The sequence below is a fragment of the Perognathus longimembris genome, chromosome 28, assembly GCF_023159225.1.
Source record: "Perognathus longimembris pacificus isolate PPM17 chromosome 28, ASM2315922v1, whole genome shotgun sequence".
Lineage (NCBI taxonomy): Eukaryota > Metazoa > Chordata > Mammalia > Rodentia > Heteromyidae > Perognathus > Perognathus longimembris.
The window spans coordinates 67,534,388-67,550,965 of record NC_063188.1 but is presented as its reverse complement, the minus strand read 5'-3'; the positions used below and the strand labels follow the sequence as shown (position 1 = coordinate 67,550,965).

Sequence of the window (16,578 nt, the reverse complement as noted above, 5' to 3'; positions counted from 1 at the left end):
GCCTTGAACATATAGTACCCAACTACAATGATCAGCTAATGGAATCATTTAGGAATATTTGATTGTTTGCTTTTTTGATGGTTGGTCCTAAATTCACTGTAATAAAATTCACTCCCAAAAATATCATTCCAAATTTATGTCCATAAAACTTACCATAAATGACAAATACAGAAATGGAATGCTTGTAAACAATAATACCTTTCTTGGAAAAAATAAACTTATTATTTCTGTCCTCATGGGACCAAAGTTCTCCGAAAGTGACATATGAGAGATAATACAGACAGGTCAAGAACTACCAAGCTAAGCCCCTTTACTACAAAGAAAAATAGTAAATAGCTACTCTTATAAAATACTTTGTCCTAGTTGGGCAGCAGTGGGTCACATCTATAATTCTAGTTACTTGGGAAGCTGAAATTTGGAGGATCTTGTTTTGAGACTAGTCTGGACAGAAAAGCCCATGAGATTCCATCTTAACAGAAGAAGCTGGGCATGCCTGTTAGCCCAGCTGCAATGTTAGGACAAAAAAGTACAAGGATCAAAGTCCAGGTGTGCATCTGGGAAGGAAATGAGATCCTATCTCAAAAATTATCTACCTGAGAAAGGATTGGGAGCCTGGTCCAGCAGTTGGGCACCTGCCCAGCAAGCACAAAAATACTTTGTCCTTAATAAACTGGAGAAACTGCAATATACTCACTTTTGAAAATATTTTTGAGACAAATTCTCATTCAAGTTCTCAGGCTAGCCTTGAACTTGGCAATCCTCATGTCTTAGCTTTCAAGTCAATGGGATTTTAGGTACCCATTACCATACAAGGTTGAAAGCATTCTTAACGCTCAAAGTCAAAGAGTCCTTTCCTTTCTAAATATTTGTACAAAATTCCTTCCACAATAATTGTAGCATATTTCTTTTTTGTCTGTGAAAAAGGGTTTGGTAAACAAGCTGCATGTCACAATTCCAATTAACTCTCTTGAAAACTAAAGAAAAAACAAGTGAAAAGTAAGAACCTGAGGCTGAGGATAATAGATCACTGATAAAGCACATGTTTAGAAAGCGTTAGACCCAGGATTACACAACACACACACACACACACACACACACACACACACACACACACACACACACACGTCTAACCTGTATAACTTTGGATAAAGCACTCAATATTTGGGCTTCAGCTTATTCACTATAAAAATTAAATAGAAACAATATATGTGGCACATGCCTACAAGATTCTGTCTATAAAGCTATTGCTCTATGGATAACAGAAGATAAATGGGTTGCCTTTGCTCTCTATTCTTCAAGACTAATAATGTAATGGTGTTATTAGAAATCTCCTAGAAGCCAGGCACTGGTGATTTAAGCCTGTAATCCATGATACTCAGGAGACTCACAGCAGAAGGATCATGGATTCAAGACCAGCCTAGGCAGAAAAATACTTTAAAATAAGTAGCAAAACAATGCTATGGTGTTTTTTTTTGAGATGTGGTTCAAGTGACAGACTTCTCGTGTAGCAAATGCAAGGCCCTGAGTTCAAAAACTATTGTACAGACAAAAAGAATGTATCTAAGAGATACCAAGTACTGTCACTTGCCCTCAAGAGAAAAACTGAAATCCAGCAAGATGAAAAAAAATTTGTCTCAAAATCATATAGTTAATAGAGGACCCAAATAGTACAAAAATCCAGATCTCCTGCTACTCTGCTCAGAAACTTCCCTTGACTCAGTTCCCCTACTGGATGAGGAAAGGAGCCAAAATCAGGGAAATGTCCCAGGAACTAAGGACAACAGGAGACCATGGTTGTCTTAGACATCATTAAATGATCCTGGTCACTCTACTACCATTCCTAGACCTTCAGATTTTAGTATAAAACTGAATTGAAGTACAGAATGTAGAAGTTCAATCCCTGGAGGTTTTTCTTTTTTTCACATCACTCAATTCCCCTTTATCTGACAATGGAGAACATCCTCTCCAGAGCATTCCTGGCTAGATATAGAACTTGATTGGGGGCGGGGGGGAGGAAATGGTAGTTTAAGCTGGCTTCTAGGGTCTCAAATGTTTCAAATGGTTATGTGGAATGGCCAGCCTTACCTGAGCACCGCAGACAACAGCACAGGCCTGGTTGGCTATGCCATCTGTATCAACTGCACCCCTTTCCAGCTCCAGCTTCTTTGGTTGCTTGCCCTGGTCAGACTCCTCTGATCCTCTGCCATCCTCTTCCTTCTTCAGTGCACTGAACTTTTCCTCCAACTCCTCCAAAACAACTTCAGTAGTGACTTTTGTGGTGCACGTACTCAACTCAGGGGATTCTCTAGTACTTTCATCCTCCTTGAGGAAGCTGACTACAGTCTCAGTGTCTTCATCAATCTCTGAAGACGAGTATTCTTTGGTGGGGCAGTTGGAGGGATTACAGCCTTTCTTCTGTACAGGGTTATCTTTAAACTCAAAGCCAGCCAAAGTCACAGTGGAAGTGGCAGCATTGTCAGAATCTTCTACAACCTGGTGTGGTGCCTCTTCCCCTTCAATACTCATCTCAAATTTACAGGAGGCCTGTGAGGCCTTCCAATGGTAACGGCCATGTTTTCCCTCAGCACGGCTCCAAAATGTCACCTTACTGGTCCTGTAGGGTAGGTTAAAGGAGGCCCGAGAGGTAGCATCCTCCAGGGTGGAGTCATTACTGCAACCTCTGAAGTAGACTTCACGGTGGCGGTGACTAAATTTTACAGACTCTTCATGGGAGACTGCCCGCCATTTGCGGGCCACTTCAGCCATATTGGTGAAGAATTTGACAACACCACCAAATGGAGCACCCTTGTCTCGGCGCTGATGTCCTGGGTACTCTTCACAGCTGCTTTCCAGGAGTTCTTTTAGGGTTGAGTCCCCTAGAGTGCTCTGGGGCTCTTGAATTTTGGTGTGTTCAGACCATGTTGGAAGAGCCTCACCAGCCCTGGGGAACATATTTTTCAGGAGCTTTTTAGCTCTCTTGTCACCCTTTACATTCCCTGGAGCTTCTTCCTCACAAGACTCTTCCTCCACTTGGATGCCAAAGTCATCAGCCACCAACACCTTCTGGTTGACCCTCTTGGGGGTTTGTATGAACTTCTGAACATTCTCTAAGAAAGGCTCCAGGTCTTCAGTGTGGCCTGCATAGGAATGACGGAAAGATTTTGGAGCATCTTCAACCTTCCTCATCCAGTAGATACCTGGGGCCTCCTGGGTCTCCACCGGCCTGTCATACTTAAAGTCAATTTTCTTGGAGGCCCCCATGGAACTCTTCGTCATCCTGAATGACTTCATTCTATCTTTGAAAGTGACTTTGGATTTGCCCTCGAATGGACCAAAGATGTCTCCAGATAAAACCATAGATTGGGGTCTTTTCCTCTGGCTGGGAGACCCCTTTTTACGGCTCACAAAATTCCAGATCTTATTGACTTTAGTTTTCTTCTTGTTGTATCCACTCTCTTCCCTGAGAGTCAAGTCTCTCAGATTAAACTGCTCAGGCTCTGCTAGGATATCCTGCCCGCTCTGCTTGGTTGGGCCTTCTATCTCAGGGGGGTCTGGGGAGCCCTGATCCTGGCGACCATTGAGCACAAAGTCTGAGAAGGAAGCAGTCGGGCAGCTGTTGGGTGTCTCCATGGTCACTGCAGGGGATGGGCCACCAAGGCACAGGAAAGGGCTGAGCAGTTATTTCCAGCTGAAGGAGAGACAGAGAGAGACAGAGAAAAAGAGAGAGAGACAGAGAAATAGAGACAGAGAGAGACAGAGAGAAACAGAGACAGAGACAGAGAGAGAGGAGGGAAAGGGAGGCAAAGGAGAGAGAGCAAGAAAATTGATTAGAGAGAATATAAACAAGACAGAGAAAGAGAGAGAGAGGAGAGGAAGGCTAGATTAGGTAAGGCTACAAACAGGATTCTTTACAGATTTCTAATTATCAAATATAGAGTACACATTTTTACTATCACTGGGCTACCAAACTTTGAGGATCTTTGCAAAGCCAAAGCTAATTCACTAGTTTAAAATTTTGTTCTGGGGATGGTACAGTTTAATTTGTGCAGCAAAAAAACCTTGAATCCTATTTAAGTGCAAATATACTTTAGAGAGCCATAATTTTCAGCGATTATTATCAGCTTGTGACAATTGAGCAAATACATTATTTTTGAAAGCTAAGAAATCCATCTTTGATCCTCTCACTTTACAGGCAAGCACAGGAGATAGAGAGAAGATACCTGTCTTGCCTATACCACCAAGTCAAGGTAGCAGCAGGCAGAAATCGATTCCATGCTTCCTTCTCTCATTTGCTCCTTCTTTCCCTTGGGTAGCCTGCCTGTGAGAGTTCGCCTACCAGATCACCTGCTCAAGCAATGACCCCCTCAGCTAGGTGCTGGACACCAAGATGAATCAGACGTATACAGCTAGTCACCCGAGCTCACAGACTACTGGGAGAGACCTGTGGATGTAAACAAACAATTACAGTGCAGCCAATACTAAAAATGTTCTAATAGATGTATACACAAAGGCAGCAGAGGCTTGGAGGAAAGAAGGGAAGAAACAGTAGAGTGACAGGGTGGGGGCTGGGGAAAGGCACACAGAAAGAGTGGTGATTAGTGCCATCAGGATGCTTCCTAGAACAGCTGGGACTGGAAATGAACGTTTACTTAGGCCAATGTCTCTCTCTATCCAGTCAGTGCTCTTTGCCCTTCTACCACGAACAGTCTCAGAATGTTTGCTAAGAGTGGAAAGCAAGTACATCAAGCCATGGGTCCTGCATAGCTTCTGTAGTCTTGTTGTTGTTTTTTTTTGTTAGGGGCCAGCTCATTAAGCTAAGGGAAGTCTAATTTTCCCTCTTTCCTCTGGTCTTCAAGGCTAATGTCACCTGACAGTTTTATACACCCCCCCCCAAAAAAAAGAAGAAAAAGAAAAGAAGCTGAAAGGTACATAAGAAATCAGTCACATTGCTCTTGTACAGGGAAATACAGCAGCTCCAGAGAAAAAGACACATATCTTGCCTAAGCTACAAAGCCAAGGGAACAGCAGGGCTGCTGTTTCCTTAATGTATGTATTTAAATAGTCTGCACACAATCTGCTTTGTTTTTGGTTTGGTTTGTGGGTTTTTTGGGGGGAGGTTACTGTTGGTACTAGGTAGGATTTGAACTCAGGACCTGGGTATTGACCCTTTTTTTATTCTCAAGGCTAGTGCTCTCCCACTGGAACCACACTTCCACTTTTGGCTTATTGGTTGATTTACTGGTGATAAGAGGGCCTTTACTTTTGGAATGGTTTTGAATCTCAGATTCCTTTAATATATAGGACTACAGATGTGAGCTCCTGACACCTGGCTGCACCGAACATGTTTGACTTAGAAAATGCTCAAATTCAAAGTGAGCAGAAAGATGATTTAGTTTGGGACAATGAGACCACAAAGGGATAGAAACTTGACCATTGTCACCAGCAAGCCAGTGGTAGGCTAAGAACAGACACTTTAGTCATATGCTTCCTTCCCAAGGTAGGTAGAGCCCTTACCTCTGAAACATCCTGTCACCCCATACACAAAGATGAGCAGTCTATCTCACTCAGGATGAAAGCATTTTAACATTTAAGTTCCAGATACCTTACTAAGTTACTTATCCACATATGTCTCATATCAACTCTATGAGGTAAATATTATTATTGTTTCCATTTAAAGATGCTTAGATGATTCTGCCTATGCTCTTCATAGCTACCTTATGCTTGTCACCACTACCAAATATAGTTGAGGTGTGAATGCTAAAGTGTGGTTCAAGCTGGTGCCAGTAGCTCACACTTGATAATCCTAGCTACTCAGGTGGCTGAAATCTGAGGATCATGATTTGGAGACAGCTTGGGGAAGGAAAGTCCAAGAGACTTATCTCCAATTAACCTAAAAGTTGAAAGTGAAATAGTGGCTCAAGAGGTAGAGTGGTGGCTTTGAGCAAAAAATCTGATGGATAGTGCCCAAATCTTGAGGTCAATCCTCAGTACTACTGTGGATTCAGAAGCTATGTTCTTAAAAATTATAGTATTATACTATTCTCCCTTTTTAGAGTAGGGCTTTCACAGAAGGTAATTATTATGCAAGCCTGCTTGCTTTTCTGCTTTAGGACTTCCCTAAGTATACTTGAGCAAAATGAACTTCCTCAAATACATCTGGATACATCCGGTGCTAGGGGCTAGAGTATCAGTGGGAGATAAGAGATGTGGGAAAGGTATCAGATGATGAGACCCAGTAAGCCTCCTACAAAAAGCATTCACAAATTAGACAGGTGAACTCAGGACTCTCATTTTCCCCAGTGTTCTAACTGGCCATAGACCTTCCTCTGGATATTTACTCAAAGTGTATACCCATAAGAACACACATGCTCTTAAAAGACTCATCTTGGTCTCTAAGTACAACTAAAACCAAAGAAAACTTTGAGATCCTTTAGTCTACCTTATCCATCATTTCACAGGATGTAACTGAAGTATAGAAAGTACAAGAAAAGCACATTGTCTGAAAAATAAGTTTTACAAAGACATTATTTACAAAAGCATAAAAAGGTTTTAGAAATAAATTGAACCAACGTGAAAGATCTGACCTCTAAGACATTTACGAAAATTGAAGGCATTGATAAATTGAAAAAAAACTGCATTCATATATTAGGACAAATATTTTTAACATTATATCTGTCTTAGTCTGTTTGCTGTTGGTATAAAAGAATACTTAAGCCAGGAGTTGGTGGCTCACATCTGTAATCCTGGCCACTCAGGAACTTGAGATCTGAGAATCATATTTTGAAGCCAGCTGGGGCATATATGTCCCTGAGATTCAGCTCAATTTAACTAGCAAAAAGCAGGAAGTGGGGCTATAGCTTAAGGTCACCCTTGAACAAAACAGCCAAAGTGAGAGCACAAGGCAGAGTTTAAACCCCTGTACTGCCACCAAAAAAACAAAATAAAATCAGACTATTTAAGACTAAGTGATTTATAAAGAATAGAGGCTTAATTGGACTGACAGTTTTAGAGGATGGAAAGTCTAAGAACTTGGTCCCAGTATCTACTAAACTTTCAGAAAACCTTGTGCTATGTCATATATGACTAATATGAAAGCAGATGGTAAAGTAGGCATATGAGGAAGAGAAAAAAAATAATGTGGCCTTGCTTTATAACAATACTCTCAAAAGAAGCACATTAATTTTAACAATCCACTCCCCTCATAATGGTTTTACATCTAACACAGTCACAATGGGAAATTTCAACACAACCTTCCTTTCTTTTTGTCATTCTTTCTTTCCTTTCTTTCTCTTTTCCTCCTGCCTTCTTTTTCTCCCTCTCACTATCTTCCTCTCTCTCTTTCTTCCATTCTTTCTTGTGAAACTTGGGATTGAACACAGGGCCCTATGCTTGATAGGCTAATGCTCTACTACTTGAGCCATGTCCCAGCCCTCCTGTTTATATATAATTTTTTTGAATATAGTATTCTGGACCTCACAATCCTCCTGTTTCTACATCCAAAGTAGCTAGGATTATAGGCATGCACCACTTAGCTTTCAACATAAGTTTTTGATGGGGCAAACCATATTCCAACCATAGCACTATTCAAAGCAATCTAATTCCTTTTAAAATGCCAATGACATTTTCAGAGGAATAGAAAATAGATCCCAAAATTCTAGGAAACTACAGTAAGATCTCAATAGCCAAAGCAATATTAAGCAAAAAGAACAAAGCTGGAGGTATCACAAAACCTGTCTTCAAAATCTACTATAGAGCTATAGTAATCACGGCATAATGGTACTGGCACAAAGACAGCTAGAATCCAATTGAACAGAATTCTCTCTTCTGGGCTTTCTGCCCAGAAACGAATCCACACATTTACACTTAATTTTCAGCAAAGCTGCCAGAAATACATGATAAAGACAGGAAAGTCTTTTCAATAAATAGTGTTGGGAAAAGTGGATATTCTCATGCAGAAGAATGAAACTGGACACTTGCCACACTTTGTATACAAAAATCAACTCCAAATGGAATAAAGACTAAAACATAAGATCTGAAACTGAGTCGGGTTTGGTGGCTCAAGGCTGTAATCCTTGCTACTCAGGAGGCTGAGATCTGAGGATAGTGGTTGAAGCCCGCCCAGAGAAAAAATTTTGAGAGACATTTATTTCCAATCAGTCAGCAAAAACCACAAACTGGAGGTGTGACTCAAGTGGTAGAGCACAAGCCTTACATGAAAAAATCCAAACAAGAACGTGAGGCCCTGAGATCAAGCCTCAGTACTATACCTCCCCACCCCAAAGCAAAAAGAGTAGTGATAGTCAAAAATGCATGGCCATCAAAAGCCTAATACACTTATTATTTGGCTTCTTTTGTTTTTACTTTTTCATTAATGTAAATTAATTGTAGAAAGGGAGTTCATTATGACACTTGCATACAGGCATATAATTATCTGGCCCTTTTGTTTAAAAGATTACCAGTGCATGTGTAGTCCTCTACACTGTTCTAAATCTAATTTCTTTAACATAGGGTCTTAATTTCTTCACTATGGGGTCATTCCACTGGTAATTAATGCTTCGGTGCCACTTCATGGTGCAAGAATTTTTTTATTTTTAAAATTGTATTGTTGTTATAAAAGTGATGTACAGAGAGGTTACTGTTACATTAGTCAGTTACTGAGTATATTGCTTTTTGGACAATGTTATCTTTTCACGTGCTCTCTTCCAGTTTTTCCCTCCCATCCCCAGCCACAAGTTGTATAGTGCATTTTCGACACAGTGTCTAGTGAGTACTATCGATGCATTTGTTCACCTATTATCCCTCCATTTCTGTCTCATTGGGTTTTGTCTTGGTATCATTACTACGGCTTTAACTCAGGGCCTGTGTGCTCTCCCTGAGCTTGTTTTACTCAAGGCTAGCAATGTACCAATATAACCACAGATCAATTTCTGACTTTTTGCTGGTTAATTGGAGATAAGTGTCACAGCCCTTTCTGCCTGGGCTGGCTTTGAACTGGGATACTCAGATTTCAGCATCCCAAATAGCTAAGATTAGAAATGTGAGCCAGGCAGTTGGCTGCTTTCACTAATTTTTCCCTATTCCATTTGCATTAATTTCAAAATATTTTCTGATTTGTTATTTTATTTCTGTTGTCCTACTGTTTATTGCGATGCCTTAATTGCACATTTCTATGATTTTCTCACACATATTTTAGGCAAGTGATTGCTGAATCCATTTTCAATAATGCCCTGGAACATAAATTGGCTTTCAAACAATCTAGTCAAATAGTAAGATTTTTTATATAGAAGGAATAATCTTTAAAGCTAGTGTTAGATAATTATTCTGGTCCAATATGTTTGCCCCCTCACAGCTATCTCATTATCCAGTTATTATCTATAAAATAGCTGCCAAACAGTTTATCATCTATTTTGAATCTCCTCCAAATGCATGTCCCTACAACCTGCAGTTGTATTTAAGAATGCTTTCAGTTTGGAATTTCTTCATGTTCCCTTACAAATGACATCAGTTTATATGTCAAGAGATTAGAAGCTCTCTGTTTATAACTTGCTCTTCTTCCTGGCACAGCCTCTGAGTCAGGGTTCTGAAGCTGATGGTTGGGTTAATGACCAGATTCTGAATGGCAGCTCTTCTATATGTGGTGTCTTAGTAGTTAGTGGAGGACAGTAGCCACTGAAGTTTTCTTTCCTTACGTCTCTCCATATGGGTCCACAGCCTCAAGAGTTGGAGCAAGGTGAACAGGACTCAAGTCTTCTAAGTATACGGAGCCCAAAGTACAGCCAAAGTACAGTGCATAAATGGGGAATTGGCAACAAAAATGAGTACCCCTACAACTACACTTGCCTTGGGACTTCGGCTCAGCAACAGGTAGCTATAAACATGATGAGAAAGGCTGAGATGCTGTTCTTCTTTGGAAAAAAGTCCTCTAAGTGGAAGCTAGTAGGGAGGGGGAGGAGGCCTAGTTTCTGGCTCCAGGAGACTCAACACTCTGATCTGAGAGAGAGAAAGGAGGTATTGGCTCACATATCATAATCTCTTACTTTTCTTACTGGGTTATAAAAAAAAATTCCATGCCAGTCCTGGGGTTAAATTCAGGGCCTGGGCATTTTCCCTTAGGTTTTCATTTCTTTTTTGCCCAGCGCTAGTGCTCTATCACTTGAACTACATACAGCTCAGCTTCTGTCTTTTAGCTGGTTAATTGGAGATAAGAGTCTCTTGGACTTTCCTGCCCAAGTTGGCTTCAAACCATAATCTTCAGATCTCAGCCTGCTGAGAAGCTAGGATTATGAACTAACCCACTAGCAATTTTTTAAAACTGAATTGAAGTGTTTTCATTTGCTGTTTTCCATAGGACTATTTGCATACTAAACTTAGGTTGTTTTTCTTAAAAAAAAAACAAACTTGGGTGCTTTTCCTAGTTTTCTATGTTTACTAACTCCTAATTCTCTCTAAAGCTCTCTAAAGCTAAGATACTGTGCTGAATGGATGACACACACATCAGTCACATATGATCACCTCCTGACAGGTGTTTTTAATAGGGGATATAGAAAAATTTTGAAGATGTTTAAGGAAATATTACCATACAGAAAAGAGAATGGACACTCAAAGTATGTATGCCTTTTTTTTTATCAATATGCATGAGAGAGTTACTATGATTAAACAATGTACCTTACATAATCATCTTGCATGGTTAATGAAACATTACTGTTGTATATTAAACTGGCAAATTATGGAAAAAGTTATTATTTGAAGGACAAGTTGATCTGACTTTTAAATATATACATTTTAGCAGTATGTCAAAAGTTTTAAATTTCATAACTATTCAAATAAAATTCTGCTTTTCAAATTTAGTCTAAATACATGTGCAAAACATATACACAGGGGTATGTGTTTTTGCATTTTTGTGTTATAGTATACATTTGTAATTGAATACTCTAGATAGATCAAAGAAAATTTGACATAAGTAACTAAACTATTATACACTGATAAAGATTATAGCATGTAAAGATATGAATGACATTGAACTAATCATTTTCAATATAAAGTAATATGCATTTTGTTCAACCTATGGTGCTACTTAGGAGTATAGGGATAATAGACATTTTATGTGTGTTTTTTGCATATATATTTTATACATATATTACTTGTATAGGTAAAACCTTTATTTGAAAGATAAAAATGAATAACTCACAATTAAAGGGTATATGAAATTAATAATTAATATGCCTCACTAAGAGAATGTGTTTTGTAAATATATTAAATAATATGTCATAAGCCCTAAAAGCAATTTACCTCCATCACTAGGAAACATAGCAATCACAAAAAATTATGAAGAAATGTTAAAAAGGAAAATAATTGTTTGCCTCTTGTCATAATATATTTTTAATTTATTTTCTTTTTGCATACATTGATTGGGACCAAACCCTATATAAATATTTATTTAGTAATCTATGCATTTAATGATACAGTTTGGGGACTTCCATGCCACTGACTATAAAATACTTCTTTGCTGGCAACATAAACATATGAATGAACTATTACTTATTTAAATACTGTGATGATGGACTTTTTATAGTCTTCACTGTTATAACTGTTTTTCAAGTTTGTACAATATTCCTCTGACTTTCTCAAATTTTATTCCTTAGAAATTTATTACATCAAATATTCCTAAGGATTAAACATGTCTTTTCCTTCCTTCATTTAACAAATATACTGAGTTCCTACTATAGGTGAAGAACTGGTCAAGCCTCTAGGACAATAATAGTAAACAACAACAATGAAACAATCCTGGCTGGGCACAATGGCTTACACTGTAATCCTAGTTAATTGAGGCTGGAATTGGGAGGAGAGTGGTTTGCGGTTGCCCTGGACAAATAGTTTGTGACATTCCATAGTAATCAATAAAAAGCTGGGTATGGTGATAAATAGCTGTCATGCAGGTTCAGGGGAAACACAAATAGGAGAATCACAGTCCAAATCAGTCCAGGGGAAAAAAGAGACCTATTTGAAAAATAGCAAAAGTAGATGCAGCTAGAACATTGGTAGAATGAACAATTTGTAGAATGCTAGCCTATCTATCAAAAACAAAACAAAAAATAAAACAAATAAAAAACATTCCTGGCCTATGGTCATTGTATTATATTGAATTATATGAAACATCCAGTTTAACGAGTACTGACTCATAAAAATCTGGGACTTCATACATTTCATACATTTCATACCTTTCTGTAGTAGTACAGAGACATTTTTAACTTTATCATCACTAATTATATTACTTCAGGTGAGTCATTCAATGTCTCTGAAATTCAATTTCATTAGGAGGAAGTTATGATACTAGAGGTTTTGGAGGTGATTCTATATGATGAAAAGCATGGAGCTGTCTAGTATGCATTGAATAGTATACACTATATACATATATATGAGCTATATATACTATATACATATATAACAGCCATGTTATATAGAGAGAAATAGAGAGGGAGAGAGATGAATTTTACTTCTGGATGACTTCAGTAGGGATTGTATTCCTATTTCAAAAGACAAAAGACTAGGCAACACAGGAGAGTAATATCATGCTTATCTCACAGACTGGATGGCACGAAATTAGCTGAGGAAAGCAAGAAGGTGAGGCAAAGGCATAGAAAAATCTTAAATGGCAAGGAGATTAAAGTTTAGTCAAGAGAGCCAGATCACTGCTACATATAGGGTTGAGCCTAATAGAACTCAGGCAGTAGTCGGAACAAAATTTATATTGTGGGGCTCCCAAGACTATGATTCACTTAGGCAGTTTCATCTTCTAATCCCTTATAATTTGGTTTCCTTGGAAACATTTCTGGAGGCAGAGGGAAGAGGCTAAAATAAGGACAGAATAAAGGTGTGCTGTTGTTGGGGTAGAGGGAAAAGAGACCAGAAAGAGATTCTGGGAAATAGAAACAGTGGGGGATAAACACTACAGATGACAAGACTTTTACAAAAATATTTTGTCAAATATTTTGACATGTATTACAAATATTTTCTCAGTATTAAATGACTTTAAACTGCACCACATGGGACAAAATGTAGGTTCTGGGGAGAACTTCTCTTTTTTTTTCTTTTCCTTTCTTTTCTTTTCTTTTCTTTCTGTCCTGGGGCTTGGACTCAGGCCCTGAGCACTGTCCCTGGCTTCTTTTTTGCTCAAGGCTAGCACTCTGCCACTTGAGCCACAGTGCCACTTCTGACCATTTTCTATATCTGTGGTGCTGAGGAATCGAACCCAGGGCTTCATACATGCTAGGCAAGCACTCTACCACTAAGCCACATTCCCAGCTCAAAGGTTTGTTTGGTTGGTTTTGTATGTTACTAACAAACCCAGATTGTCATACTTGCCAGGCAAGTATGATTCCAGTAGGCTAAATCTCAGGCCTCCATAAAACTCTTATGTCCATGGGCTAGGGATGTGGCCTAGTGGCAAGAGTGCTTGCCTCGTATACATGAGGCCCTGGGTTCAATTCCCCAGCACCACATATACAGAAAATGGCCAGAAGTGGCGCTGTGGCTCAAGTGGCAGAGTGCTAGCCTTGAGCAAGAAGAAGCCAGGGACAGTGCTCAGGCCCTGAGTCCAAGCCCCAGGACGGGCCAAAAACGACAACAACAACAAAAAAAAACCTCATGTCCAATTAATGAGCTTGAGAACTGAAGCTGTGGCTCAAGTGGCAGAATGCCAGCCTTCAGCAGAAAGTTGAGGGACAACACTCTGATCCTGAGTTGAAGCCCCAGTACAACTGCTCATTCTGCATCCCTGACTCCTTAGTTTCCCATATAAAATGTGGGTACTAGGGAAGGCTAAAAATTAGAGTAAAAGAGTGCAGCAATGACAGAATGTGCTAAAAAGGAAATTTGGTAAAACTTAAGGCTATATTTAGGAGCTTGAAGTTGGCTTGGGAAAGGGGTAGAAGAATTGGGGCTCAGAGAGGAGAAAGAGCAAAGATAGAACATGAGAAAAAGATGAGAACAAACAGTTCATTCTAGACCCAAAGTCTAGGCCCCACAACAAAGTCTCCATGGAGATAAACAGAAGAAAGGGAAACAAAAAATTTCAGACAAGTTCCATGAAGCTGAGGCTGTAAATCTTAGAAGAGAGGTAGAGACAAAACCAGTTTCAGCCTGGAGGAAAAGACATAGAGAACTACCCATTCATTTGTATATAAGAAAACTAGCTGGTCTGAGGTCAGTCAAAGAAGAGAAACTTTCTGTCTCAGGTGGGTGGAAGCTTAGGATGCTGAACAAGTATTTTAGAGCCAGTCTTTCTCCGAAAAGGCCAATTTCAGGAAGAGCTGCTGACTGGGATGGCCTATCGATGGCAGCCTCTTAGCTCCTTTCCAGATTTAAATTCTCTCTTTAATAGAAGTGGAGGAAGAGCCAAGGCCAGGGGATTCTCCCTAGTGCTCTACCACTTGAGCCACAATGCCACTTAAAACATAATCTAAAATAAAGAAAAATGAGGGATGAGGTGGGAGTGGGAGTGGTGGGTGAGAATGTTTAGAGGTTGATATTGATTAAGAGGCACTGTGTTGATCAACTGCTGTTTTGCAAAAAGAAAGAGCCAAGGCCCAGACTTACTGGCATATATGTGCATGCGCGCACGTGTGCACACACCCACACACAGACAACAGACACACACACACACGCAAACGTGCATGCATCTTTAATGTACAAATCTGGTGTGGTTTTGTTTGTAGCTATAAAGTTCTAATTCAAGTTCTCCAGCATTCCTAGGAATTCTGTGAACCTCCAATATACTTTTACACATTCTTGAATGCTTAAATCAGAGGTCATTTTTGTTGCAGCTTAGAACCTGTCTCTTGAGTCAGACTTTTGTGGAAGTCAAGAATGAGAAATATTTCTTATGCATCTACCAACCCTGGCAAAAGTCTGAGCATATGTTAGGTGAGACATAACATTTAGTATCTGGTGCTCTTTTCATGCCACCTACTTCCTCCTACGTAAAACCTATGCTTCATCAGCACCATGACTGAAGATTAAAAGTATTCAATCAAATCAAATGCCATGTCTTAATTTTGTTATCCTGGGTGTACCCAATGGCAATAGAGGCCCATCTATCAATGTAGTGACAGAAGCTCATATTTGTTAGGTGAATTTAGAAGGTAGTGTGGCCAGCCACCAGAGGCTCATGCCTCAGAAGGTTGAGATCTGAGGATTGCAATTCAAAGCCAGCCCAGGCAAACATATCTGAAAGACTCTCACCTGTAATCACCAAAAAAACTGGAAGTAGAGGTGGTGAAGTGCTTTCTTTCAATGAAAAAATTAAAGGACAGTGCCTAAACCCTGAGTTCAACCCCAGAACTGGCACAAAAATAGATTAGATAGATGATAGATGGATGGATGGATGGATACGCAGACAGACAGAGGCAGAAACAAACACTGGTAGTCAGTCACTATATGCTAGGCACTATTTTGAATACTTTTCATCTATTAGCTTATCATGATGACAAGAAAGTTACAAGGTACATACTATTATGGGCATTTTGAAGATGAGGAACTCCAGATACACAGAAGCAAATGAACACAACTGATATATTTTGTAGCAAGGATTCAAATGCAGGAAGTCTGGCTTCCTAAACACTGAAACATACTACTGCCTGCAAAATGAATGCAAATATACATACACTCTTATATCTACAGTCCACTGATTCATCAAGAATCAACATTACTAAACACACACAGGAAGAAATTAGCACAGAAGCCACGTGACCAACACTCACTGGACCTAAAGAGAGCAGGTGTCACCCTGGGGTCACTAAAACTCCCATTTGTTTGTCTTCTCATCATCCCAACTGGTCCTTCTCCTTCTAGTGTTCCTGCTCACCAGCTAGAAATCTGGATTCACCCCAGCTTGGATTTCCTCTATTTCCTGGCCAAATTCCCATCCAGAGGAAAACAATCTACTACCACCTGGCTCACATCCTCCAAACCAGCAGAAGTACTGCCCTGCCAAAGGCATGAGGAGCAGGGGGAGCCAGATTTTCAGATCTGCCTAGCCTAGCAGAAAGCAAAAACCCTAAGCCAAAGCCCATAGGGATTGCAAGATTCACTTCAAGTATCTCATCATTCACAAAGAATGTAGGAGGAAACAGCCTCTCCATGCAATGACAGTCATGATTTTGAAAACTTGTTCCTACTTAAGGAACACAACTCCTGTCTACAGTCTGATACAGATGAAAGCCCAAAGAACCAACAGCAGTAAAATAATGGTAACAATAAGAACACCTACATTTATTCAGTCCTTATTCTCTGTACAAAGTGAATGTCATGGACTTTCTCACTACATCTCCCTGCCAAATCATACTCTAACACTTGAGCACAGCTTCACTTCCAGCTTTTTGCTAGTTAGAGTTGAGATAAGCATCACACAGACATTTGTGCCTGGGCTAACTTAGAACTATGATCCTCAAATTTCACCTTCCTAAGTAGCTAGGATTATTCATGTGAGTCACAAGCACCTGGCTTTAGGCACTCATTTTATAAAGGGAAACCCTAAGAAGGGAAACACTTGCTCAAAGTTACATAATTCCAAATAAGAGT

The 16,578-nt window shown here is 39.6% G+C and overlaps 1 protein-coding gene across 1 annotated transcript in view; it reads right to left on the bottom strand.

The window, feature by feature from the left end:
• The window catches only part of Arhgef9 (Cdc42 guanine nucleotide exchange factor 9), a 277,926-nt gene that overhangs the window by 216,067 nt on the left and 45,281 nt on the right, over positions 1 to 16,578 (bottom strand). Inside the window, exon 2 of the mRNA XM_048335783.1 lies at positions 2,086 to 3,688. Within this exon, the coding sequence (XP_048191740.1) occupies positions 2,086 to 3,630 (1,545 nt within the window). The 5' untranslated portion in view covers positions 3,631 to 3,688. The remainder of the gene's footprint in view (positions 1 to 2,085; positions 3,689 to 16,578) is intronic.